This window comes from Plecotus auritus (assembly GCF_963455305.1).
Source record: "Plecotus auritus genome assembly, chromosome: 6".
NCBI lineage: Eukaryota > Metazoa > Chordata > Mammalia > Chiroptera > Vespertilionidae > Plecotus > Plecotus auritus.
Genome location: NC_137773.1, coordinates 112471405 through 112498260, shown reverse-complemented (window position 1 = coordinate 112498260; position 26856 = coordinate 112471405). Strand labels below are relative to the sequence as shown.

Sequence of the window (26856 nt, the reverse complement as noted above, 5' to 3'; positions counted from 1 at the left end):
TTAAACAAGTGGATTGCTTATAGAGAGTAGGAAGAATTTTTTAAGAAGTAGAGAAATATCCTGAAAGAAAAAGAATTATCGTTTTTATGATTTTCTTACCTCACTACTTGAAAATGTAACATTTCACCCATCTGGGTGAGCACAGAATGCAAGCAATAATCTAGGAAAGAGCAGTGCTCTGTGGAGCCCCATCCACTCCGTGCTCAAGGCAGCAATGCGAACACATGCTAGGCCAAGGGCAGCCTTCCGGTAGGCGGGACAGTGGAAGGGAAGGGAAGATACAAGACACCAGGCAGACGTGCACCCACCCGCCAGGAGAGGGCTGCAGGGCTGAGAGCGCACCCCGCATGGCCCCCCACAGCCTCAGCTTCCAGCCAGCTCCCTGGAGGCCCTCCCTGGGTCTCTGTGGTTCTGGGTGAGAGCCTTGCCCTTCCTCCTGACACCTGCACTCACACAGACCCACTGCCCTGGGCATCTGCCATGCTGCTGTCTCCAGGACAATCAGAAAGGGATTCTGTGATGGTGTGGCGGCCTGGGCTGTGATCGCCCATTAAAATACAACTTGGTCCCCAGAAAACCCATCAGCCTTTGTGACGGCAGCTGCTCCCGCCTCTACTTCCGTCCCTACGAGCACATGCCTGTGTGGACTGAAACCATTCTGTCGGTCGCCTCGTGCCCAGCACCTGGTACTTAACGAAGACCGCACCACGGGAGCAAGACATGCTGTAAAACCCACAGGGGAACACGGGTACCATCATCACCTTTCACCCACAGTGAGCATAGCGTGTGGTTGCTGCATGTCACATCTGGTCTCAAGCTGACTTTCTATCACGAATCCATCATGATTTCCCACCACCAAAGTAAGTGTTTCTACACAGCACACACTCTTTCTGTCAGCAAATCAGGCAAAACAGAAAACATGCTGAGTGTGAGGCCGAATGGCATTCACAAAGAGACACTCTCCCAGTGAAGACTAACTGTGACCGAAGAGGGTGATGCCTGGCTCACGTCTGTACTCATTCTCTCGGGAAGCGGTGTAACAAAGACACAGTCATCACCTGGAGTCAGGATGACAACTCCATGGAAGGCAAACACGAGTGTGAACACCTTTACCGTGGGAAGCGCTGCACCTGACGGCGGCCGCTGCCTCCTGAGGACACACCCCGCCCTGCCAGGCGCCCTTGGCACAGAGCAGGACGCTCTCCTCGTCTCCTCGGCAGTGGACGCCTCGCCAGGGAACGGGAACGCGGCCCAGCCCAGACAACGGGGTGTGCTTTGCGACTCCCTTTCTACTGGAAGTACAATGATTGATGTTAGGTTTATCAAAGGTGGGTGCACTTTTACCAAATCATTTGGATTTCAAAAAATGGAAGAAATCCATAAAGATGGATGTGGAAGAGAAAGAAAAGCATGTGGATTACACAAGTGTCAAGGAAATCACAACCCGGGTGCGTTACCCATGGCCATCTTCTCAGTCAATCTTGAACCCCCCGTATGCGTGTGCCTTTAAAGCCTATGGCAGGTTTTAGAAGAAAAGGGCAGACACACCGATATAAAGAGGGGCCCGGGGGCTGTGGGCGGAGCAGGTCACACACGTGAGGCCTGGAGCCCAGTCTGACTCAGCTCAGATCACTCAGCTGGGCTGCCCACAATCTGCCTTCCGATGAGGAAAAGGAGAAGTGGGACCTGAAGAGTCTTTCTCACGTCAGCACTTCAGCCCAGCATTTCAAAATGATTGTCACCACTGTATCTAAGCAAGATGTATCAAGAGAGGCAATCCATTCACATTCAAAACCTTCTATACAGTACATGCCAGCACACACCTTTGAAACCAAGTAATAAATCAATAACATGCAGATAAGCTCTGCGTTTAACACATCTAATGGCCGTGCTTTTATATGTACAGATTGATGCTACATTTAAAATAGATGAGGGTTATCTGATTAACATGGTACTCTCTTGAACTGTCTCCACGCAGCAGCTTCCACCCACGTGGCAGTACATGTCTGGAGCATGTCTGCATCATGACTGTCCCGCCAGCAAGGAGTCTGGGCTCTGCTCGCCCTCCTGGGCGCTGTTTACAGCAGGCACCCGGGGGCTGTGAGCACGAGCCTGCCCGAGTGTGCGTCTGCGGAACGGAGGTCAGCCACTTGTCTGTCCGGCAGCGGACAGGTAAGCTCACGGAGTCCATGCCCACTCTGGCGCTCTTGCTTCCCCAGGGCAGAGCCTCAGAGGACACGGTTCCTCCCTGGTTCTCAGGGAACCAAAGCACAGGAAGATGTGCCTGAAGGAAGATGCTGACACAGTGGCCCAATGCTGACACCCTCAGGCTCTCCCAAGAGAAGCTCAAGTCAACATTCTTTGAGACCCACCGGAACCCTCATTGATAAAGTCAGTAATTACCACTCCTACCACCACACACTTCCAGGCCCCAGCTTGCGCCTCTCCTCCTAATTCAGACCAATGCTCTCGTTTAAAAATCAGTAAGTAACTAGGTACATTAACCCTACTTGCTGCTCTAATCAAAAATCTGAACAAAACTTGCCTTCAAGGTTTGCCTCTATTGAATACTCATTCCTCACCTTCCTCATGGGAAGGCAGGAGGAAGCTGGCAAAAATCTTACTGGTTTCACTGGAGTTGACTAACCTTTTCATTGGTATCATCCTATTAGACACTAGAGGCCCAATGCACAAAATTCATGCAAGAGTAGGCCTTCCTTCCCCCGGCTGCCAGCACCAGCTTCCCTCTGGCACCCAGGACCCGGGCTTCCCTCGCAGCCCCGGCTTCATCCAGAAGGACATCCAGAAGGACGTCTGGTCTAATTAGCATATTATGCTTTTATTATTACAGGTTATCACTCACTGATGATTAATGCAAAATATTTCTAAATTGCAAAACTTTCTTTTAGTCTTTTAGACCTGCATTTTTCTTTTTTAAAAACATATATATATATATATATATAATAGATTTTAGAGAGGAAGGAGGGGCAGAGAGAGATAAAAACATCAGTGCTGAGAAAGAATCATTGATTGGCTGCTTCCTGCGCCCCTACTGGGGATTGAGCCCAAACATATGGCATGTGACCTTAGAAAAAAGAAATCAGGCACAAAAACAGAACAATAGGAATAACAACAAAAATAAAACTTTTGCTCCAAAATGGAGCCCCGCTCCTGATGAGACCCTCGGCAAAGGCACAGAGGGCTGGGCCGGGGCAGTGGGCGCTGATCCGTTTTAGTGAGGTGCCAGGGCTGCGGCGAGCAGGCAGCTCCTCGGGATGGCCCACATCACCCGACCCATCAGGGACAAGAGCACAGTGAAGGTCACGTCCTTCCCACACAGCACGGAGCTTGGGCAGCAACCCAGGGCTACAGGCCCCTGAGGAATTACAGTTCTTAGAATCAAAGTCCTCGCTTCCCAGGACTAAACAACTATCTGCTTAAAGACAAAGACCAAGAGGTGCTTTTCACCTCTGACCGCTGAGCAGGCCACGTTGTGGCCAGCAGGGGAGTGACGTGGGCACACTGAGTGCGTGAGGGTGCGAGAGCGCTCTCCCTCCCGGCCCTTCTCAGGGACTCTGCTGAGGAGAGTGAGAATGAGGAAGGAGGACGAACCTTCCCACAATCACCATGGTGCCCACTCGCTCCTGGTCATGCGCCCCCTCCCCCGGCGAGGATGGCAGATTCACCCCAGCTGCTGCTGGTGACAGACCACCGCGGTGACCGCGTCGTCCAGTGGCTGCTGCAGACTGCGCCCCACGCGCCGTTGGCATACACTTCCACTGTGCCCTCCACCTCGTCGGTGCTGCCACGAAGTCTGACGGCCCCTGCAGTGGGAAGAACCCCAAGCCCTTTCATGCAATGACCCTGTGGACGCCCGCGTCCTCGCTCAGCATCCCTTCTCCGCCAGCGCGTGCAGTCAGAGGGACTGGGCCCCCGCTGCTCAGGCTTCTGCCCTTACATGAGGGATCGCAGGGGTTGGGTGGTTTTAGTTTTGTTTTGTGTTGGTAATTCACATCCTCATGAAGAGCTAACTGTAGCGAGTTTGATCTGGGCCGACAGAAGTCCAGCTGGGACTTACAAAGGGGGGACGTTCTCATCACTCACAGTCCCTCCTGCCTTCCCTGAGCTCAAGAGAAACGAACCCAGTGCCCAGCCCGCCTCCTCCCCGCCTGGGCGCAGCTCCTCCCCCTGGCCCCTCCTCCCCGCCTGGGCGCAGCTCCTCCCCCTGGCCCCTCCTCCCCGCCTGGGCGCAGCTCCTCCCCCTGGCCCCTCCTCCCCGCCTGGGCGCAGCTCCTCCCCCTGGCCCCTCCTCCCCGCCTGGGCGCAGCTCCTTTCCCTGGCTCCTCCTCCCCAGAAAGAGTAAGAGCCTTTCCCCTTTAGTCTCAAGCAGCAGGACCTAAAGATCATGCTGTGATTCCAAAACCCTGTGTGTGCAAACAGTGGCCACTGTCAGCCTCGGGGCTGTCGCCAGGTGGGGTGGCTGGTGTGGCAGACGTCCCTGCGAACCCACTTCCCCCCAGAACACCCCCTCCGCTGCTCCAGAGGCCACTGTTTGCATCATTCTCTTCCGTCTTTAAAGGAGCAGAAATTTAAGTGCATTTCATCCATGCAGTGTGGGCCAAGGCCTAGACTTCTCTTCGCGTTGGTCCTGGCGGACGGACAGGTACTAAGGAGAGCAACTGGGACATTGAAATGAGAATCCCACTCAGACAACTGAGGAATTCACAAAATCCTGTGAAAAGTCACCTAGAAAGGCCTTTATTTCATAGGTAAGGAAATGAAGAAATTAAATCCCACCCAAAAATTCTGCATGATGTTCTGCATATGTCCAAGTTATTACGTGTGGATTTTAAATAATTTTTTATTTTTTAAAATGTATTTTATTGATTTTTTACAGAGAGGAAGGTAGAGGGATAGAGAGTTAGAAACATCGATCAGCTGCCTCCTGCACACTCCCCACCGGGTATGTGACCTCAACCAAGGTACATGCCCTTGACCGGAATCGAAGCTTGAGTCCACAGGCCGACGCTCTATCCACTGAGCCAAACCAGTTAGGGCGATTTAAAATAACTTCCCAAAAACATCAGGTTCACATTCCGTTTGCTCCAGCCTAGTCACCGACCACCATTACCTCCCAACCAGCATCCCTGAACATGGAACTAAAAGACACATCCAATTCCTCATGACAGCATGGTCACTCCACTCACACAGAAGGCGGCAATACACGGAGACAAGCATCGCGGCCAGGCCTGACTGGGGGCCATGGACCGGTGCGCATCTGGCGGGTAACCTGCCACCATCACACTCCAACCCCAGTTCAGGCTGAGCAGGGGGAGCGGCTCTCCCTGCCAGTGTGAGCTACAGACACTTTGAAAGAGCTCTGTCTGGAGAGCTTTGCTGAGCTTCAATATGTTTTAATCACAAAATCTCTCCTCTAAAGACCCACAGAGGACATGGTAGCATGCACACTACAAATGCCAGCAGCTTATTTCATTCCGAGGAATCCATTTGCTCACCTCAAACAGACATTTGGGAGAGATATTTAATCTATTATCTCTTTATTAAGCCAACACACTTCCACCAAATTACGCATGTCCAAGGCCGGAAGGAGCCCTGACCGGTTTGGCTCAGTGGATAGAGCGTCGGCCTGCGGACTCAAGGGTCCCGGGTTCGATTCCGGTCAAGGGCGTGTACCTTGGTTGTGGGCACATCCCCAGTGTGGGGTGTGCAGGAGGCAGCTGATCGATGTTTCTCTCTCATCGATGTTTCTGGCTCTCTGTCCCTCTCCCTTCCTCTCTGTAAAAAAAAATCAATAAAATATATTTTAAAAAAAAAAGGCCGGAAGGAAGGTCTGGTCGTGACAACAAACTGGACCTCTACTTACGCAGGTGAAATAACCACAGTGCATGTAAAACAGTGACCAGGTCGCCACACCGCTACCAAGGAGAAAGGATGCATGCATGCCACCTAAGGATCAGGGCAACTAGAGGTGGGAAGGAGGACACTGCATCACGCATAGTGGTCGCCATGGTCTAAGGCAGAGGCAGCACTGGCAAGCCTCCAGCCATCTCGTCCCCGCGCTTCTCAGCGGCCGAGAGCCGGGCTGCGCTGAGCTGCACCTGCTGACAGCAGGACACCTGCAACCTCACCCGCCTCCCTTCAACCAGGGATCACAGTGCGGGCAGCTCTGCAATGCACCTGCATGTCAGTGACTAACTCACTCTCCTTCAGAACCCACCCAGCGCCACGTCCCCAACACCACATCCCAACACACACATCCCCAACACACACATCCCTAGCGCCACATCCCAACACACACATCCCCAACACACACATCCCTAGCGCCACATCCCAACACACACATCCCCAACACACACATCCCCAACACACACATCCCCAACACACACATCCCTAGCGCCACATCCCAACACACACATCCCCAACACACACATCCCTAGTGCCACATCCCAACACACACATCCCCAACACACACATCCCCAACACACACATCCCCAACACACACATCCCTAGCGCCACATCCCCAACACACACATCCCTAGTGCCACATCCCAACACACACATCCCCAACACACACATCCCCAACACACACATCCCCAACACACACATCCCCAACACACACATCCCTAGCGCCACATCCCCAACACACACATCCCCAACACACACAACCCCAACACACAGATCCCCAGCGCCACATCCCCAACACACACATCCCTGGCGCCACATCCCCAACACACACATCCCTAGAGCCAAAGCCCCAACACACACATCCCCAACACACACATCCCTAGTGCCACATCCCAACACACACATCCCCAACACATACATCCCCAACACACACATCCCTGGTGCCATATCCCAACACACACATCCCCAACACCACATCCCAACACACACATCCTCAACACCACATCCCAACACACACATCCCCAACACACACATCCCCAGCACACACATCCCCAACACACACATCCCCAACACACACATCCCCAACACACACATCCCCAGCACACACATCCCCAACACACACATCCCCAACACACACATCCCAACACACACATCCCCAACACACACATCCCCAACACACACATCCCTAGCGCCACATCCCAACACACACATCCCCAACACACACATCCCCAACACACACATCCCAACACACACATCCCCAGCGCCACATCCCCAACACACACATCCCTGGCGCCACATCCCCAACACACACATCCCTAGAGCCAAAGCCCCAACACACACATCCCTAGTGCCACATCCCAACACACACATCCCCAACACATACATCCCCAACACACACATCCCTGGTGCCACATCCCAACACACACATCCTCAACACCACATCCCAACACACACATCCCCAACACACACATCCCCAGCACACACATCCCAACACGCACATCCCCAACACGCACATCCCCAACACGCACATCCCCAACACACACATCCCTAGAGCCAAAGCCCCAACACACACATCCCCAACACACACATCCCTAGTGCCACATCCCAACACACACATCCCCAACACATACATCCCCAACACACACATCCCTGGTGCCATATCCCAACACACACATCCCCAACACCACATCCCAACACACACATCCTCAACACCACATCCCAACACACACATCCCCAACACACACATCCCCAGCACACACATCCCCAACACACACATCCCCAACACACACATCCCTAGCGCCACATCCCAACACACACATCCCCAACACACACATCCCCAACACACACATCCCAACACACACATCCCCAGCGCCACATCCCCAACACACACATCCCTGGCGCCACATCCCCAACACACACATCCCTAGAGCCAAAGCCCCAACACACACATCCCTAGTGCCACATCCCAACACACACATCCCCAACACATACATCCCCAACACACACATCCCTGGTGCCACATCCCAACACACACATCCTCAACACCACATCCCAACACACACATCCCCAACACACACATCCCCAGCACACACATCCCCAGCACACACATCCCCAACACACACATCCCCAGCGCCACATCCCCAACACACACATCCCTGGCGCCACATCCCCAACACACACATCCCTAGAGCCAAAGCCCCAACACACACATCCCTAGTGCCACATCCCAACACACACATCCCCAACACACACAACCCCAACACACACATCCCTGGTGCCACATCCCAACACACACATCCTCAACACCACATCCCAACACACACATCCTCAACACCACATCCCAACACACACATCCCCAACACCACATCCCAACACACACATCCCTAGCGCCACATCCCAACACACACATCCCCAACACACACATCCCCAACACACACATCCCTAGCGCCACATCCCAACACACACATCCCCAACACACACATCCCCAACACACACATCCCAACACACACATCCCCAGCGCCACATCCCCAACACACACATCCCTGGCGCCACATCCCCAACACACACATCCCTAGAGCCAAAGCCCCAACACACACATCCCTAGTGCCACATCCCAACACACACATCCCCAACACATACATCCCCAACACACACATCCCTGGTGCCACATCCCAACACACACATCCTCAACACCACATCCCAACACACACATCCCCAACACACACATCCCCAGCACACACATCCCCAGCACACACATCCCCAACACACACATCCCCAACACACACATCCCCAGCGCCACATCCCCAACACACACATCCCTGGCGCCACATCCCCAACACACACATCCCTAGAGCCAAAGCCCCAACACACACATCCCTAGTGCCACATCCCAACACACACATCCCCAACACATACATCCCCAACACACACATCCCTGGTGCCACATCCCAACACACACATCCTCAACACCACATCCCAACACACACATCCCCAACACACACATCCCCAGCACACACATCCCCAGCACACACATCCCCAACACACACATCCCCAACACACACATCCCCAACACACACATCCCCAACACCACATCCCCAACACACACATCCCCAACACCACATCCCAACACGCACATCCCCAACACGCACATCCCCAACACGCACATCCCCAACACACACATCCCTAGAGCCAAAGCCCCAACACACACATCCCCAACACACACATCCCTAGTGCCACATCCCAACACACACATCCCCAACACATACATCCCCAACACACACATCCCTGGTGCCATATCCCAACACACACATCCCCAACACCACATCCCAACACACACATCCTCAACACCACATCCCAACACACACATCCCCAACACACACATCCCCAGCACACACATCCCCAACACACACATCCCCAACACACACATCCCTAGCGCCACATCCCAACACACACATCCCCAACACACACATCCCCAACACACACATCCCAACACACACATCCCCAGCGCCACATCCCCAACACACACATCCCTGGCGCCACATCCCCAACACACACATCCCTAGAGCCAAAGCCCCAACACACACATCCCTAGTGCCACATCCCAACACACACATCCCCAACACATACATCCCCAACACACACATCCCTGGTGCCACATCCCAACACACACATCCTCAACACCACATCCCAACACACACATCCCCAACACGCACATCCCCAACACACACATCCCTAGAGCCAAAGCCCCAACACACACATCCCCAACACACACATCCCTAGTGCCACATCCCAACACACACATCCCCAACACATACATCCCCAACACACACATCCCTGGTGCCATATCCCAACACACACATCCCCAACACCACATCCCAACACACACATCCTCAACACCACATCCCAACACACACATCCCCAACACACACATCCCCAGCACACACATCCCCAACACACACATCCCCAACACACACATCCCTAGCGCCACATCCCAACACACACATCCCCAACACACACATCCCCAACACACACATCCCAACACACACATCCCCAGCGCCACATCCCCAACACACACATCCCTGGCGCCACATCCCCAACACACACATCCCTAGAGCCAAAGCCCCAACACACACATCCCTAGTGCCACATCCCAACACACACATCCCCAACACATACATCCCCAACACACACATCCCTGGTGCCACATCCCAACACACACATCCTCAACACCACATCCCAACACACACATCCCCAACACACACATCCCCAGCACACACATCCCCAGCACACACATCCCCAACACACACATCCCCAACACACACATCCCCAACACACACATCCCCAACACCACATCCCCAACACACACATCCCCAACACCACATCCCAACACGCACATCCCCAACACGCACATCCCCAACACGCACATCCCCAACACACAGATCCCCAGCACACACATCCCCAGCACACACATCCCCAGCACACACATCCCCAACACACACATCCCCAACACACACATCCCCAACACACACATCCCCAACACACACATCCCTGGTGCCACATCCCCAACACACACATCCCCAACACACACATCCCCAACACACACATCCCAACACACACATCCTCAACACGCACATCCCCAACACGCACATCCCCAACACACACATCCCCAGCACACACATCCCCAGCACACACATCCCCAGCACACACATCCCCAGCACACACATCCCCAGCACACACATCCCCAGCACACACATCCCAACACACACATCCCCAGCACACACATCCCCAGCACACACATCCCCAGCACACACATCCCCAGCACACACATCGCCAACACACACATCCCAACACACACATCCCCAGCACACACATCCCCAGCACACACATCCCCAGCACACACATCCCCAGCACACACATCCCCAGCACACACATCCCCAACACACATCCCCAACACACACATCCCCAACACACACATCCCCAGCACACACATCCCCAGCACACACATCCCCAGCACACACATCCCCAGCACACACATCCCAACACACACATCCCCAGCACACACATCCCCAGCACACACATCCCCAGCACACACATCCCCAACACACACATCCCCAACACACACATCCCCAACACACACATCCCCAACACACACATCCCCAGCACCACATCCCCAGCACCACATCCCCAACACACACATCCCCAACACACACATCCCCAGCACCACATCCCCAACACACACATCCCCAACACACACATCCCCAGCACCACATCCCCAACACACACATCCCCAACACACACATCCCCAACACACACATCCCCAACACACACATCCCCAGCACACACATCCCCAGCACCACATTTCCAACGCACTCCCCTTCCCAGCAGCGCCCTCTACATGTTCATTCTTTCCTCATGCATGGCCACAGCAATTTCTAACATATTCTGAGACATCTACCTGGGACCCAGAGTATTTCTTAATGGTATGTAATTCCATGAGGTTCCCAATTCTTCTAACAATTTTTTGAAAAAGTTTTTTTTTTTTTAATCAATATAGCCCTGGCTTGGTGGCTTGGTTGGTTGAAGCATCTTCCTGTACAACAAAAAGGTTGTAGGTTCAATTCCCAAGTCAGGACACATACCTAGGTTGCAGGTTTGATCCCCAGCCTGGGCGTGTGTGGGAGGTAACCAATCATTGTCTCTCTATATATATATGTTTATATTTCTCTTCCTCTCTTTTTTTCTCTCTAAAATCAATAAAAAATATCTTTGAGTGAAGATTAACAACAAAATCAGTATAATAATATGCTCCAATATGATAAAGTATGAACACACCATTTATACTATATATTTTTAAGGTAGGTGGTAGTTTTTTATTTGTTTTTGGTGTCACTTTGTCCTTGCTTCATTTATTCTCTTAAAATGGTTGAGGTCAGTGGTCGGCAAACTCATTAGTCAACAGAGCCAAATATCAACAGTACACCGATTGAAATTTCTTTTGAGAGCCAAATTTTTTAAACTTAAACTTCTTCTAACGCCACTTCTTCAAAATAGACTTGCCCAGGCCATGGTATTTTGTGGAAGAGCCACACTCAAGGGGCCAAAGAGCCGCATGTGGCTCGCGAGCCGCAGTTTGCCGACCACTGGTTGAGGTGATTGTCACCTCAACGTAAGAAACATTCAAACCTGTGAAAAATGAGTGAGAGTTTATTTGAGCCAAACTGTCAACAACTGGCAGGAAGCAGAATCTCAAGGGACTGGGATAATGCTCTGGAGAATGGCAGTTTTTCACCTTGTTTGATACATTGCAATCAAAGTAGGAGATGTAAGTGGGTTACATGAAACCCATTGGTGATAGATTAGAGAGGCGGGAGGAAGCAAAGCAGGGAAACCTCTGGGATTGGATAGAGTAAAATGATAGACACACACTTCTTTTACTTAGGTGGGTGCAGGATACTAACAGTCAGCAATTAACTCAATAACAACGAGGGGCTTTGTGGTCTCCACAGAGGGATGCCTGTGCTTTGAGGGGCCTGGAAAAAGGGAAATTATTTTGACCTTCCAATGATATGATGTGTTATGGTAGGTGCAAAAAGACAATAGACAGGCTCAGTTAAGGTCAAGATTGACCTTTGTCAGGAAGATACCAGTCTAGAACATGACTATGCGCCGTAAACTGCTTTTAGTTTAAAAAAAAGTTTTCATTTCAGACCATCCTTTGAAGTTACTTTAGTTCTCTGAGTTTACAGGCCTCCCCTGAGTTGTTAGGTTAGCATGTGGCCCCTTTTTCCCACATGATGGAGACCCTAAACACTGTCATTCATCTCCCTCGGTTGACTGTTGAGGACCCAGGCACCGAGCAGCTGCAGAGCCCTGGGCACTGTCTCCTGGACCCCCTGCACCTGCACCCAGCTCCAAGCTCAGCAAAGAGCCTGCGATGCAACAAGCAGCTGTTCTTGCTGCAGGTATCAGCCACTTCACACACTACGCCCTGCCGGCTCTCACCATGCTGTGTGAAATATGACAACAATCCGCCAGTGCTCCCTGGGGACCATCAGTCAGCAGGAGCAAAGACAGCGGAGTGTGTGCAGGACACACCAGAGAGGCTGCCTGGTTCTCGCTTGAGGCTGGTCCTCCAAGGGGTGCTCCAGGGGGCGCTGAAGCAAATGTTTGCACAAATCTGTAAGTGCACAGTTATAAGGTAAAAAGGGGACATATCCTTAGCTCCCTGAAAATAAAAGGATGGAACAATAAAGCAACCCAGAAGGATCACCACCTGGTGACCTCACTTCTGTTGCTAACCTACTAATAATAAAATTCTTCAATAAATTCTAGACCAGTATTTTTTGTTTGGCAAATGTTGCTCAACTGTCACCATCTCTTATTGTCAGAACTTGAGCCCCTTGCTTACTCCCGCTCGCTCCTGCAGCTGAGCACCGGCCTTGCTCCCCAGCCTCAGCCAAGGCCTCTGGACCACACCCAGTGACCCAGAACTACACTGCCTTTAAGTCTCTCGAGTGCCACTGGGTGGAAACTCTTCTCTTCTAACTGCTCCCATCTTTAAAATGAGTAGCAACCAATAATAATTTAAAATCTGAAGTCTCAAATGGAGGTTGTGGGTCAACAGTAACAGGCACAGTCAATATATAGACCCAACCAGTGAGAGAAGCTGGACTGTAAAACTACACATGATGGCAGGTGCTCTGAGTTCATGAAAGGAACGGGTGCAAAAAGGCCACAAGGCCGTGCACTGTGCCAGTCTGCTGGTGGTACAGCCACTGAAGGTGACACACGTCCAGGTCCAAGGATGCTCAGAATTCTGTTACCTTCACTGTCTGCCAGATGTGGAATTTACTGTCATTTTACTTTACCATTATTTTTCTTCCATGTAGATATATCTCCAGGTTTATAAAGCAAAGAGAACATAAAAGATTCATGTTACAGAAATGCGCTTTATGGGCAACTTGGCTAAAGAACAGGAATTCCCTAAATAAAAAGGCACTGCACAGGGGCTCCCTTTACCACTGCCCCGTCTCCATCAGTGCAGGTGCCCTAGAGAGGAACAGGGACAGAAAAATATCCCCTCACGGGCTCATTGGTGTTTCAGTTCTTCAGGCTACTGTGATGGGTAGAATACTGTCCCCCAAAAAGCTGCTGAAGTCCTGGCACCTAGGACCTATGAACGAACGTGACCTTATTTGGAAGCAGGGTCTTTGCAGGTGATCATTTCCAATGAGGTCACCAGGATGGGCTCTAACCCAATGTGACCGAGGTCTGGTCAGAAGGGGACACACACAGGGGAGAGTGCCCTCTGACACTGGAGCCGGGGGTGGGGCGGGGGCTGGGAGAAAGCCCAGCACAGAGCCTGCGGGGCCATGGGAAGCCTGGCTCAGCAGCCACCTTCATCCTGGGCTCTGAGTGTCCAGAACTGTGAACCAGAAAGTTCCTGTTGTGTAAGTCACTCAGTTTGTGGGACTCGCTACAGCAGCCCAAGCATCCAGCTGTGATGTACCCACTTCTGGGCAATCTACCCCTCACCCTCCAGATTCAGGAGGCCTGCAAGAACCAGGAGGAGAGAAACCAAGGGCAGCCATCGTGTTCCCTGAATCCAGCTCCTTCCATAGTCAACCAGAGGGAAAGACGTGCCTCCTTAGTTACCTTCTTAAGATGTACTTACAGAATAGCGCTATCTCCCTTGAAGAGGAAGAAAAGAACGGCAAAAAAAAAAAAAAAAGACCCATCTCCATACTGTTTTCTGAATAGAATTAATAATAAATATCTTTAGTCTTTTAAAATCACAGTTTGACAAATGAGTAAAAGAAATTTAACATTATCACACAAGTCCTTTCTCATCTATCACTGAACTTCATGGAGGCACAAAATAATTAATTTTAAGCATTTTATTTATTTATTTTAATAAATCTTTATTGTTCAGAATATTACAATTGTTCCTCTTTTTTCCCCCCATAGCTCCCCTCCACCCGGTTTCCACCCCACCCTCTGCCCTTACCCACCCCCACTGTCCTCATCCATAGGTGTATGATTTTTTGTCCAGTCTCTTCGCGCACTCCCCACACCCCTTTAACCCTGAGAATTGTCAGTCCACTCCCTTTCTATGCTCCTCATTCTATTATATTCACCAGTTTATTCTGTTCGTCAGATTTTTTATTCACTTGATTTTTAGATTCACTTGTTGATATATGTATTTGTTGTTCATAATTTTTACCTTGACCTTTTTCTTCTTCTTCCTCTTCTTAAAGAATACCTTTCAGCATTTCATATAATACTGGTTTGGCGGTGATGGACTCCTTTAGCTTTTTATTATCTGTGAAGCTCTTTATCTGACCTTCAATTCTGAATGATAGCTTTGCTGGGTAGAGTAATCTTGGTTGTAGGTTCTTGCTATTCATCACTTTGAATATTTCTTGCCACTCCCGTCTGGCCTGCATAGTTTCTGTTGAGAAATCAGCTGACAATCGTATGGGTGCTCCCTTGTAGGTAACTAACTGTTTTTCTCTTGCTGTTTTTAATATTCTCTCTTTGTCTTTTGCTCTTGGCATTTTAATTATGATGTGTCTTGGTGGTCCTCTTTGGATTCCTTTTGTTTGGGGTTCTCTGAGCTTACTGGACTTATAAGTCTATTTCTTTCACCAGGTGGGGGAAGTTTTCTGTCATTATTTCTTCTAATAGGTTTTCAGTATCTTGCTCTCTCTCTTCTTCTAGCACCTCCATAATTCGGATATTGGTACGCTTGAAGTTGTCCTAGAGGCTCCTTACACTATCTTCATATTTTTGGATTCTTTTTTCTTTTTGCTTTTCCAGTTGGGCGTTTTTTGCTTCTTTGTATTTCAAATCTTTGACTTGATTCTTGTGATCCTCTAGTCTGCTGTTGGATCTCTGTATATTATTTTCTATTTCAGTCTTATTTTTTATTTCATTCACACTTATGCTTAATTTCTAGTTGGTCCTTTTTCATATCCTTGAGGGTCTCGCTAAATTTATCGGCCTTTTCTAGAAAATTCTTGAAAAACCTTATAACTGTGGTTTTGAACTCTATATCCAGTCATTTGCTTTCCTCCATTTCTTTCATTTGTGACTTGTTTCTTTGTCTCCACATTTTGGCTACTTCCCTGAGTTGACAGAGTGGCTTTGTGTTCTAGGTTTCCTATAGGGCCCAGTGGCTCAGCCTCCCCAGTTACCTGAGGTGGACACTTTAGGTGCACCCATTTGTGGGCTGTGTGCACAGTCTTGTTGTAGTTAAGCCTTGATTGTTGTTGGTATCACTGGGAGAAATTGACCTCCAGGCCAATTGGCTGTGAGAACCAGCTGTGTCTACACTGGGAGAACTTCTGTTCTGGAGACACCCTTATGAGACAAGACCTTCAAAAGCCTCTGTGCTCAGCTTGAATGGGGTGGAGTCTCAGGGCGGAGCAGACAGCAATGGCTTCCCATCAGCCCTGCCTTAAGAGGCCCCTGGGTCTCAGTGTCCCACAGTAATCGCTGCAAGCACCTCTGAGAGAAAGCCGCCCTCAAGTTTTGCCCGCTGCCAGACAGTCCAATTTCTCCCTGAATGAGTCTGGGTCCCCAGAGTCTCGCCCGGAACTGGAGTTCAGAGCAGTTGGAAGCTTTTGTCTCTCCCCTGATTGAGAAAGCCAGCCATGTACTCAGTTACCAGCCCACTCCACGTGCATGCCTCCATACCTCTGACTTCTGTAGTTCCTCTGAGTCTCAGTGTGCTTTTCTCTTTCCTGACAGTCCAGTTTCTCCCCGAATGAGTCTGGGTCCCTAGAGTCTCGCCCGGAACTGGAGTTCAGAGCAGTCGGGAGCTTTTGTCTCCATCCTGATTGAGAAAGCCAGCCACGTACTCAGTTGCCAGCCCTCTCTGCGCGCACGCCTCCGTACCTCTGCCTTCTGCAGCTCCTCTGAGTCTCAGTGTGCTTTTCTCTTTCCTTCTAGTTGTAGAATTTCCACTCAGCCAGCCTTCCTGTGGTTCTGGATAATGTCCATTTTGTCTTTTAATTGTAGTTTTGAAATTGTTGTGTGAGGCAGCTGTTTAGGTGTTTACCTATGCCACCATCTTGGTTTCTCCTAATTTTAAGCATTTTAATTGTTCTGGTGGAAGCAGAGAAAATGCTGGTGACATCAAGCTATTATTCCAATCCTTGATAAAAGTATATGTAAAACTGAAAGTGATATAGAAATTTCAGTTTATGGAATATTAAAAAAAACACCTATTACATGTTAAATAATTTAATACACATATTTGACAAATGAATTAAACATAAACTATGTCTTATACCAAAAGCAACACTGGAAAAATATGCTAAATGATAATTTCCTATCTTAATTATGAAATATACAAAAAATTCACATTGCCTAAGAACCACCGAATTGGGGGGGCTGTTAGCTGGATTTTTCAAGTACAGCTGGGGGGGCCAGGTTAGTTTTGATGTATTTTGTTTTTTTCCTACAGCCTACCTGACAGTGCTAAGGTATAATTTTGTCTCCAATTAAATTTCTCCATAACTGAAACCTGTTTAAGCATGGTGAAATAGATTCTATTGAAATCATGCCACATCAAAATGAAATAAAATTATTTTTAGTACATAGAGCAGTCCCCTGTGCTGAGATCCCACTGGACTGCACTTGCCTCCATCAGTTCCCATCGATAATTCATACTAACTGCCATGTATTATTCATGTAGATGCCATCAGTACTGAGAAAAAGTCTGAACTGCTCTAGCTCAACATGAGAATGTATACTCTGAACAGCAATTCTACCCATTTACATTGGCTTATTAGAAGCTTATAAATTTTATCAATTATTCTTTGGTTTAAAACATTATACAGTACTAGTGGCCCGGTGCACAAAATTTGTGCACATTAAAAGGGGATTAATTAGAGGAAATAATTTAATATTGCTATTTGCCCTTTCTCTATAAAAGAAGTGTCAGAGATGAAAGAAAATTAGTAAAATGTATATGAAAACCTTCCTCCTGTCAGAGTCTGGGGCGCACCACGGGACCCAGAGTCAAGTCCCCGCCCACCCACATGTGCCTCAAAATCGCGTGAGACCCAGACCCGGCCGCCCCCCGCCCCATTGGGCCAGATCCAGACCCAGCCAGTCTCGCCCTTGTCAAGCCCCGCTGGGCAGGGAGCGTAACCAGGACGGGGGGTATGGCCTGAGGTCCCCCAGCCCAGACCAGGGTGGGGGGCGTGCCTTGAGGTCCCCCATCAAGCCCCGCTGGGTGGGGGGCATGGCCTGAGGTCCCCCATCAAGCCCTGCCAGACGGGGGGGTGCAGCCTCAGGTCCCCTGGCCCAGCACCGGCAGTGGGGTGCAGCCTCAGGTCCCCCATCAAGCCCCACTGGCAGGGGGCACAGCCTCAGGTCACCCGTCAAGCCCCGCTGGGCAGGGGGTGCAGCCTGAGTTCCCCCAACCCAGCACTGGGGGTGCACCTTGAGGTCCCCTGTCAAGCCCTGCTGGGTGGGGGGCGCGGCCTGAGGTCCCCCGTCAAGCTCCGCTGGGCAGGGGGTGAGGTCTGAGGTCCTCCGGCCTGGTGCCAGGGTGGGGGGGGCGTGGCCTGAAGTCCCCCGTCAAGCCCCACCTGGTGGGGGGCATGGCCTGAGGTCCCCCAGCCTGACACCAGGGTAGGGGTCGCGGCCTGAGGTCCCCTGTCAAGCCCTTCCAGGTGGGGGATGCAGCCTGAGGTCCCCTATCAAGCCCCATGGGGGCAGGGGAGGGTATAGCCTCAGGTCCCTGCTGATTGCTCATTAAGGCTCCTTATGGGAACTTGGCCTCAGCTGTCGGTGCAGCCATCTTTTGTGACGGAGTGATGGTCAATTAGCATATTCCCTCTTTATTATATAGGATTATGCAAAAGAAGGAGATTCTCCACATTGTTAAGTTAGGTTATACTAACAATAGATGCATGTGCCACCCTAGCAGAAAATTTCACAAACTGCGTGTCTGAATTACTCACACATAAGCAAATGGTATGTGTCACCATTATACTGTCCATCACTGGGTGATGACATCACACGCTCCTGTCTCCCAGAGTAGCTGTCACAGAATAGGTCATGAAAATGCTCAGGGTCCTGCTGACACAGGCCAGCCTGTGGGTGTCCTCAACCAGAGGGCGGGTGATTTCTCAGTCAGCCTTGTAAACTCTGCTCCCACCGTGAACTCGGCAAACACTTAGTGACTCTATCCTTGCCTTGTTACAGGAATCAGCAGTTTCCACTCTGTGATCCTAACTAAAGTATTGAGGCTGAATGTCCATGCATGGCTTGTAGGAGGAAAAACTCACATTACTTTAGTGCTTTGCATATAATAATTCTTATTAGTACTGTGCTAATTTGAGGAGGAGTGGAGAGGAAGATACTACTCTAGAAAAGTAAGATGCTGAAGAAGCTACACAATTCCTGGCTTTCAAGTGTTCATTGCTATGACACATGACCTGTATAGTGCATTGTGTGCTCACCACCCAAAGTCAAATCACCTTCCATCACCATATATTTGGCCCCCTTTACTCTTTACTACCTCCCCACCCCCCTTCCCTCTTGTAATACCCATAACTGCTGTCTATGAGTTCCCATTTTATAGCCCACGTATGAGTGAAATCATCTGGTTCTTATCTTTTTCTGACTTATTTCACTTAGCATGATATATTCAAGGTCCATCCATGTTGTTGCAAATGGTGGTATTTCACCTTTTTTTATATATATAACTGAGTATTGTTGGACTGTATATATGTATCACATCTTCTTTACCCAATTATCTATCACAGGACACTTTGGTTGTTTCCATGTCTTGGCCACCATGAATAATGTTGTGATGAACACAGGAGTGAATATGTCTTTGCAAATAAATGTTTTTGAGTTTTCCAGGTAGATATCCAGAAGAGGGATTGCTGGATCATATGCTAATTCTATTCTTAATTTATGAGAAACCAGCATACTGTTTTCCACGCTGGTTGTACCAGCTTACATTCCCACCAGCAGTGAATGAGGGTTCCTTTTCCTCCACAATCTCTCCAACACTTGTTATTACTTATCCTATATAATAAAAGGGTAATATGCAAATTGACCCTCCCTCCTCCCCCCCCCCCCCGAACAACCAGTCGCTATGACATGCACTGACCACCAGGAAGCAGACACTCAATGCAGGAGCTGCCCCTGGTGGTCAGTGTGCTGCCACAGGGGGAGCTCCGCTTAGCCACAAGCTGGGCTGATGGCTGCAAGTGCAGAGGCGGTGGTGGGAGCCTCTACCACCTCCTCGGCAGCGCTAAGGATGTCCAACTGCAGCTTAGGCCCGCTCCCCGCAGTGAGCTGTCAGTGGGACATCCCCCAAGGGCTCCTGGACTGTGAGGGCACAGGCCGGGCTGAGGGACTCCTCTGAGTGCACTAATTTTCATGCACCAGGCCTCTAGTCTTATTGATAATAGCCACTCTAACAGGTGTGAGGTGGTATCATTTTAGTTTTGATTTGCATTTTCCTAATAGCTTGTGAAGTTGAGTATCTTCTCATATACTTGTTGGCCATTGTATGTCTTCTAGAGAAAGTTCAGGTCCTCTACCCATTTTTTAATTGGCTTGCGTGTTGAGTTGTACGAATTCTTTATGTATTTTGGATATTAACCCCTTTGTCAGAGGTGCTGTCTGCAAATATCCTCTTCCATGTAGTTGGCTGTCTTTTTGTTTTGCTGGCAGTTTATTTTGCGTGCAGAAGCTTTTTAGTTTGATATAGTCCCATTCATTTATTTCTGCCTTTACTTCCCTTGTCTCTGGGATCAAATTCATAAATATTCCCTAGGACCAAGGCCCAAAAGTTTAGTACCTGTGTTTTCTTCTATGCAGTTTCTGTTTCAGGCCTTGTAGTTAGGTCTTGGACCCATTCTGAGTTAGCTTTCACATATGGGGACAAACAGCAGTCTAGCTTCATCCTTTTGCATGTGGCTTTCCGGTTTTCCCAGCACCGTTTATTAAAGAGGCTTTCTTTTCTCCATTGTAGGATTTTGCCTCCTTTGTCAGCAATTATTTGCCCATATACATGTGGTTTTATTTCAAGGAACTCAAAGTATTTTATATCTGCCTTAGCCTGAAAAGCAGATTGAACTTAAAATCCAGCCAGGAGATGTACAAATCTGGTATTGCTAATCAATGTTTTTCAGCACCTGCTAAATGGAATCAAGACCCACGTGTGTTTTTTTAAGGGACAGATTTCAGCCAACTTTTTAATTAGCTTTCACCTCAAACACCAGACGGGTGTGGAAGCGTGCAGCGTGTGAACTGACTCCTCCCACTGTCCACTGTGCCCACCTGCAGCAGGAGATGTGGATGGGGAGGCACATGTGAACCGATCAGCACGACGTGACAAAAAGTCAGGTCCACGCACCATTCTTCCTGGTAGAATCCCAATGATGAGAGCACTATGAGGACCAAGCCTGTTTCACCCTCAGGCCGGGTTCCATGTGTGCGCTGTCACAGAGAGGACCCCCTGCCGCAGTCAAGCGAGCTGCCCGCCTGCCATGGCCAGAGACGGAGAGTGACTTCCCCTCCTGTGGAGCCTCACTGCTGTTTGCTCTTCCTGTAGAAGTACAGACATAGCCTGGCTCCCGCTAAGAACCGTATCCTGTGAACCAGCCTGCCGTTACCTCACACCAGTCAAATGGACACCAGGGGTGCCACTGTCTAGCCCACACACAAGCCAACATGCCTGACCCTCACCCAGCAGGCCACAGAATGGGGGACTCAGTCAGCACCATGACCACCGCTGTGCGTGTATCCAGGTGGGCTCCGATGCCTCTGGGGTTTTCCCTGACAGTAACGAGGGGTCTTCAGCATCTAAAGCACCTTGACTGAGCAGATCCAGGGATTATGTAATTGGGGCCACCGAAGGCGAGAGCCCAGGTATGTGCATCGTAACAGGCCCCGGTGACTCCCAGGCTCACTGTGAGAGCTCTCTCAGGGCTGCTGCAGGTGCTCCATTCCCCCTGTGACCCTTCAATACTAACTGGCAAGTTTCCCTTGACCGGGGGGGCCAAGGCATCACCTTTCTCCTTCTCAGACATTCCTGCCCCTGGAGTGCCCGGCCCTGCCCAGCTCACCTGGGATCCCTGCTGCCCCGTCAGCTCGGCCTCAGCCAGCTCTCCACCCCTGGGCCGCTTCCTCTTTCCCTTGATGCAACTCGAGGTGTGGCTCTGCCTCCAGCTTACTTTTTAAAGGTGGGATCTCATTACTGTAAATTTTCTTTCCTTTTGTCCTCGTTGTTTTTTGTAAAAGAGGAAAGGAAGGCAATCCTGGAAATTTGTAAATCATAAGAGACTAGAAATCTTATAACCTGGACTGAACACAATTCCCTTCCTCCTTCCTTTCATTCCAGTTAATCCTGAGGTTCCAAAAGGAGGCCCTTCAGGCCACACCGGCATTGCTGTGTTTGCATAACTGAAGAGGGAGAGCAAAACGAGCTGGGGGTGCAGATGCGCTCCTGGGTAATGCCGCCATGAGAACTACACGAGGAAACGGACATGCAGCACGCTCTGCCGGCGCCGCACAGAGCGAATGCTCGTTCACCCAGCTGTTCTCACGGACCAGCTGTCTTCACCCGCTGGTGCTAAGAGCTATGAAGGCCTCTGAGTGAACCTACTACCAGCCGCTCCTCTCCAGACAAGGCACCAAAGCCCGGGGGTTAAGAGACGGACCCAGCATTGCGCAGCTCCCCGCAGAGCCCGCAGACACGAAGGTTTCTAACGCACAATTCCATATTCTTTCCACCACCCGCGAGCTTAGCTCACACTCCTAAGTGAATGTATGACCAAGAAAGCCACAAGGCTCTGGATCCGCCAGTCGTTTTCAAGGTATGAGTTATGCCCAATCAGTAAGTGAAGAGAAAATGACAGAATGAGTTATCAAGACCGAGTCTATAAAAGCAATTAAGTAAGCACACAGCCAGCCGATGGCTTTCCTACTTTGGGGGTTTGGGGGGCAGATGGGGGGCATTTACCTCCCACCTGGGTGGTTTCTTTTGTTTCCCTGTGTTCAATTCCTTTACCCCACGGCTTGGAGTTCTGTCTGGTGGAATTCAGCCGTGGACGTAAGGCGTCGCAGGCTGTGCTGCTGTCATCACCACGAGCGAGCAGGCTCACGGGCCAGTGGCTGCCTCAGGTGGAATGTAAAGGCAGAAAGAGAGCAACAGATCCCTACAGTACCTAGCTCTGAGTTCCAGCGTTTCTTCCCTCCTCTACCTGTACATACACTATGGACTATAACAGCAGCCGGAAAATGAAAAACGGTCGCTGTTCGTTAAACATGAGCTTTCACTACGAACAGCCTCTCTCAGGAACTGATGGGACAGCGTGAGGGCTTGGCTTGACACTGCCTCAGATGCTTCACAGCCACATTGGCATTCTGTCCACGGAACATGAGCACAGCAATGACTTCATTCTGTAGGATGAAGGGTAACGGGTCTCACCCTGCCTCTCTCTCTCCTTTCAGTCAGAGCACTGATGCAATAGAAGGCACAGATAAATAACCATTCGGTCAGAAAGGATGGCACGTGAAAGCTAACCTCCAGGTTACCTCCACCAAGCACGAAGCGCCACATCTGTCAGAACCCCAGCCCATGGACCGCCCACAGCTTGCGTGGAGAGCAGCCTTTCTTTCTTTCTTTTCTTCCTTGCTTTCTTTCTTTCTTTCTTTCTTTCTTTCTCTCTTTCTCTCTTTCTTGGAAAATTTAAACTTTGAAGGACGTAAGTTTTTTCTTCCCAGATACAGGAGGAGGAGGGGGGAGAGGGGAGGAGGAGGAGACTCTCATACTAAACTCCCAAGCTCAAAAGGAAGCAGTATGCTAAGGCAGGTGATTCACTTTCACTAGATCTATCCAGATGGTGTTTTCACCACCACAAAACTAGAACATCTTACCGCCTTTCCTTACCAGCTAACCCCATTCCCACAAGCACACACAGTCAGCAGTGCGTCCTGAAGGCTGCCCTGGACTCTGGCAAGCTGCTTCTTCCCTGAGACCCTGACTGTTTCTCTCTTTCCCTCTTTTTTCTTCACTCACTGATGATCTTGACCACACTCTGCCCCAGACCTGAACATCATTTTGACAAGTTATATTTTGGCCCAGAAATGTTGCCATACTTTTTCCAATAGAGGTCAATGTTTGAAGTAAGGCAAAAGCTCTACATGTTTTCAAATAGGAGTCTGGGGAGGGGGAAAGGTTATTGATCGTCATATTAAATTTAATATTTCCCTTTCCAAAACAAGTAATAAAAACTTGCCTCTTTTGCGTAAATATTGTAACACCTTTAAGGCAAACTGATCTAGATAAGATCTAGATAAAGATAAAGATCTAGATAAAGAACACACACACACAAAGAACACACACACACACACACACACACACACACACACACGTGCGCGCGCGCGCACGGTGGCCAGACAGAAACAAGCAGAAACAAGACCACATCCAGGCACCCAGAGCGCAGCACCTGGCTGAGAAGCCATCGCCCTGGCGACCACAAAGCACACCTTGCGAATTAAACGCCCAGGTACCGGGCACGTGGCTGGGAACTCAGAGCAGCCCCCAGTCACTCTGGGGAACGCCACCCGCCGCCCCACGCCCTCTCCCTCTTCTCCAGGCGCCCACGCCCTCTCCCATCCAGGCGGGTCCCCGCGCCCCGGGCCGCTCACCGTGTCCGCAGTCGCAGTGGCCCCAGTCCCCGCGGCCACGCGCGTTCCGGTAGAAGCACCAGGGGCGGCCTATGCCGTCGGGGCTCAGGCAGAAGTTGTGGCGCTGCCCTCGCAGGGGAGCCCAGTCCGCTGGGGGCAATCGTTCCAGGAGGGGCGGCACGTCCGCCCAGCGCAGACACGGGGCGCCAAAGTCCGTCACGTTGACCCAGGGCCCCCCCGCAGGGCAGTCCCCCAGGGGCGTCTGGGGGACGTGCTGCGCGTGGAGGACCAGCGGACGCTGAGCACCGGGCGCTGGCTGTGGGTGCGGGGCGTGCGCCCGCGGGGAGGGGGTCGCCCTCTGCGGACGCTGCGGGGTGGGAAGGTGGTAAGGAAACTGGGGACCCGTAGGGGGCCGGTGGCGATGGCGGTAGTGGAGGGGATAAACGAGGACTGGATCAGAGCCGACCACTTCGGGGAGCGCCCCTAAAATCAGAGCCACCAGGAAGCGGACGGGCGTCATGGTGCCAGAGCAGCGGAGTTTGGCCCATGCCCCTGCTCCAGGCTCCGCGGGTCCTGAAGGAGGGGAGGACAGGGGGGCGGGGCTCAGCGTCCCCGGAGCCCCCCACCCGAGCCCCCGCCGCCCCTGCGCGGACAGCCGCCCCTCCCCGCGCCTCCCTCCCCGCGCGCCTCTGAGCCTGCCGCTCAGGCGCTGAGACTGGAGCTCCGCGGAGCGCCGCTGGCAGAGAGGACCGGCCAAGCGATGGACTGGAGCCCAGGTAGCCCGCAGCACGAGCCGGAACGCCGCCCCCTGGCTGCGGGCGCGGACTCCGATGGGCCCGCCTGGCCGCCCAGACCCACCGCGACCTCGCAGCGCCCGAGCCTAGCCGGGCGAGGGTGGCAGCGCGGGGGACGGTCCTGCCGCCCTGTGTGTCCGGCCGCCCGGTGCCAGCGGGCAGCACAGCTCGCGCCTGGCGGCCCCAGCCTGGCGCCCGTCCCGGCAGCCATCTCTCCTTGACCCCTGCTCATGTCCCGCTTTATCGGTTTTTGCAAGAAAAGCGTGTTTAGGTCCAGTACCTCTCCCCTGACAAGTCCCAGGATACAGTTATGGAGCTGACGCGGGATGATGAAGCCGTTTTACGGAACCGCGCTGCTCCAGGGCAGGGCGCTTCCTGCAGCGGACACCGGTACTGAGCGCGCTGCCCACACTCGCCAGGCCCCAGTAAACACTCGCTGATAAACTCTGCACGACTGGGAAGGGAGCCGAGCATCCACTTCCCGCCGCCCACTCTAACCCCCCTCCTCCCGGGGCGGGCAGCACCGGCTGTCTGGTTATATTGGGGCGCAGTGAGGTCCTCTTAACACCAACTTTCCTCTCTAACCTAAGACTTCTTCCGCTGCCTGCATCCTACCCAACAGCCCGTCCCTCCTACACCTGCCCTTCCCCATGCGAGGCCCAGCTAAGCCTGAGAGCAGCGGCTCCTGGCTGCCCTGTGGCTCGCCCTTCCTTCCCCTGAGCCACCTACGACAAAAAGCTGGCTTAGAATTTTAAAAACCACTGGAGCTGCTGCCTGGGGATTTCCCCTGCTGGTTGTCCTGGCTCGGCCCTTGGGAAGGCCATGTCTTCCTGCCAGGCCTGGGCAGTGTGGGAGACTCACCCCACCGCAGGCGCAGTGAGCCAGGCAGGAAACCTAGCACAGCTTGCTGTTGGTCCTTAAAACCTAGGTTTCCAGGGAAAACACATCAACTCCCTGCACCTAGCTCCAGCCACCCATCTCAGCGTAACCTCTGCACATAATCTCCTGAGGTGCTTCTTCAGCCCTACTAATGAACTCTATCATTTCCTCCGTTTCTCTCCTAACATACTTAATCCAGATGTTGTCACGGAGATGCTCGCACCCACTCTGGTTTTGCACTGACACGTCTCTGGCTCCAGGCGAGCTAACCTGTGCTGGGAAGGAGTGCAGGTACAGCACAGGATGGAGGAAGACTTATTTTAGGAGGGTGGACAGCATTACCAGTCACAGATCCTGCGTGTGACAGGTGACAGTTCTAATGGGAGTCACACTTCCTTCACTGCCCCTCCTCCTCTGCCCCTCATTGCAGGCCTAGGACAGGCTGGGGCGGGTCCTGGCTGGCAGAGCCCCTGCCCTCCCCAACACGCCCCTCCCCCGTCCCCGGCTTTCACCCCCTGCTCTCTCCCCTCCTGGGGCAGCAGGCAGGCCCAGCCCCACAACTCTGAGTGCTGAAGAGGGGAATGGAGCA

At 51.5% G+C, this 26856-nt stretch overlaps 1 protein-coding gene across 1 annotated transcript in view; it reads right to left on the bottom strand.

Moving 5' to 3' along the window:
* The window catches only part of PRSS12 (serine protease 12), an 83456-nt gene extending 58290 nt beyond the window's left edge, over positions 1-25166 (bottom strand). The window contains 4 exon segments of the mRNA XM_080674729.1: positions 1114-1292; positions 3687-3729; positions 3732-3824; positions 24616-25166. Coding sequence (XP_080530855.1) covers positions 1114-1292; positions 3687-3729; positions 3732-3824; positions 24616-25114 — 814 coding nt within the window. The 5' untranslated portion in view covers positions 25115-25166.
* Positions 25167-26856: the final 1690 nt, after the last annotated feature.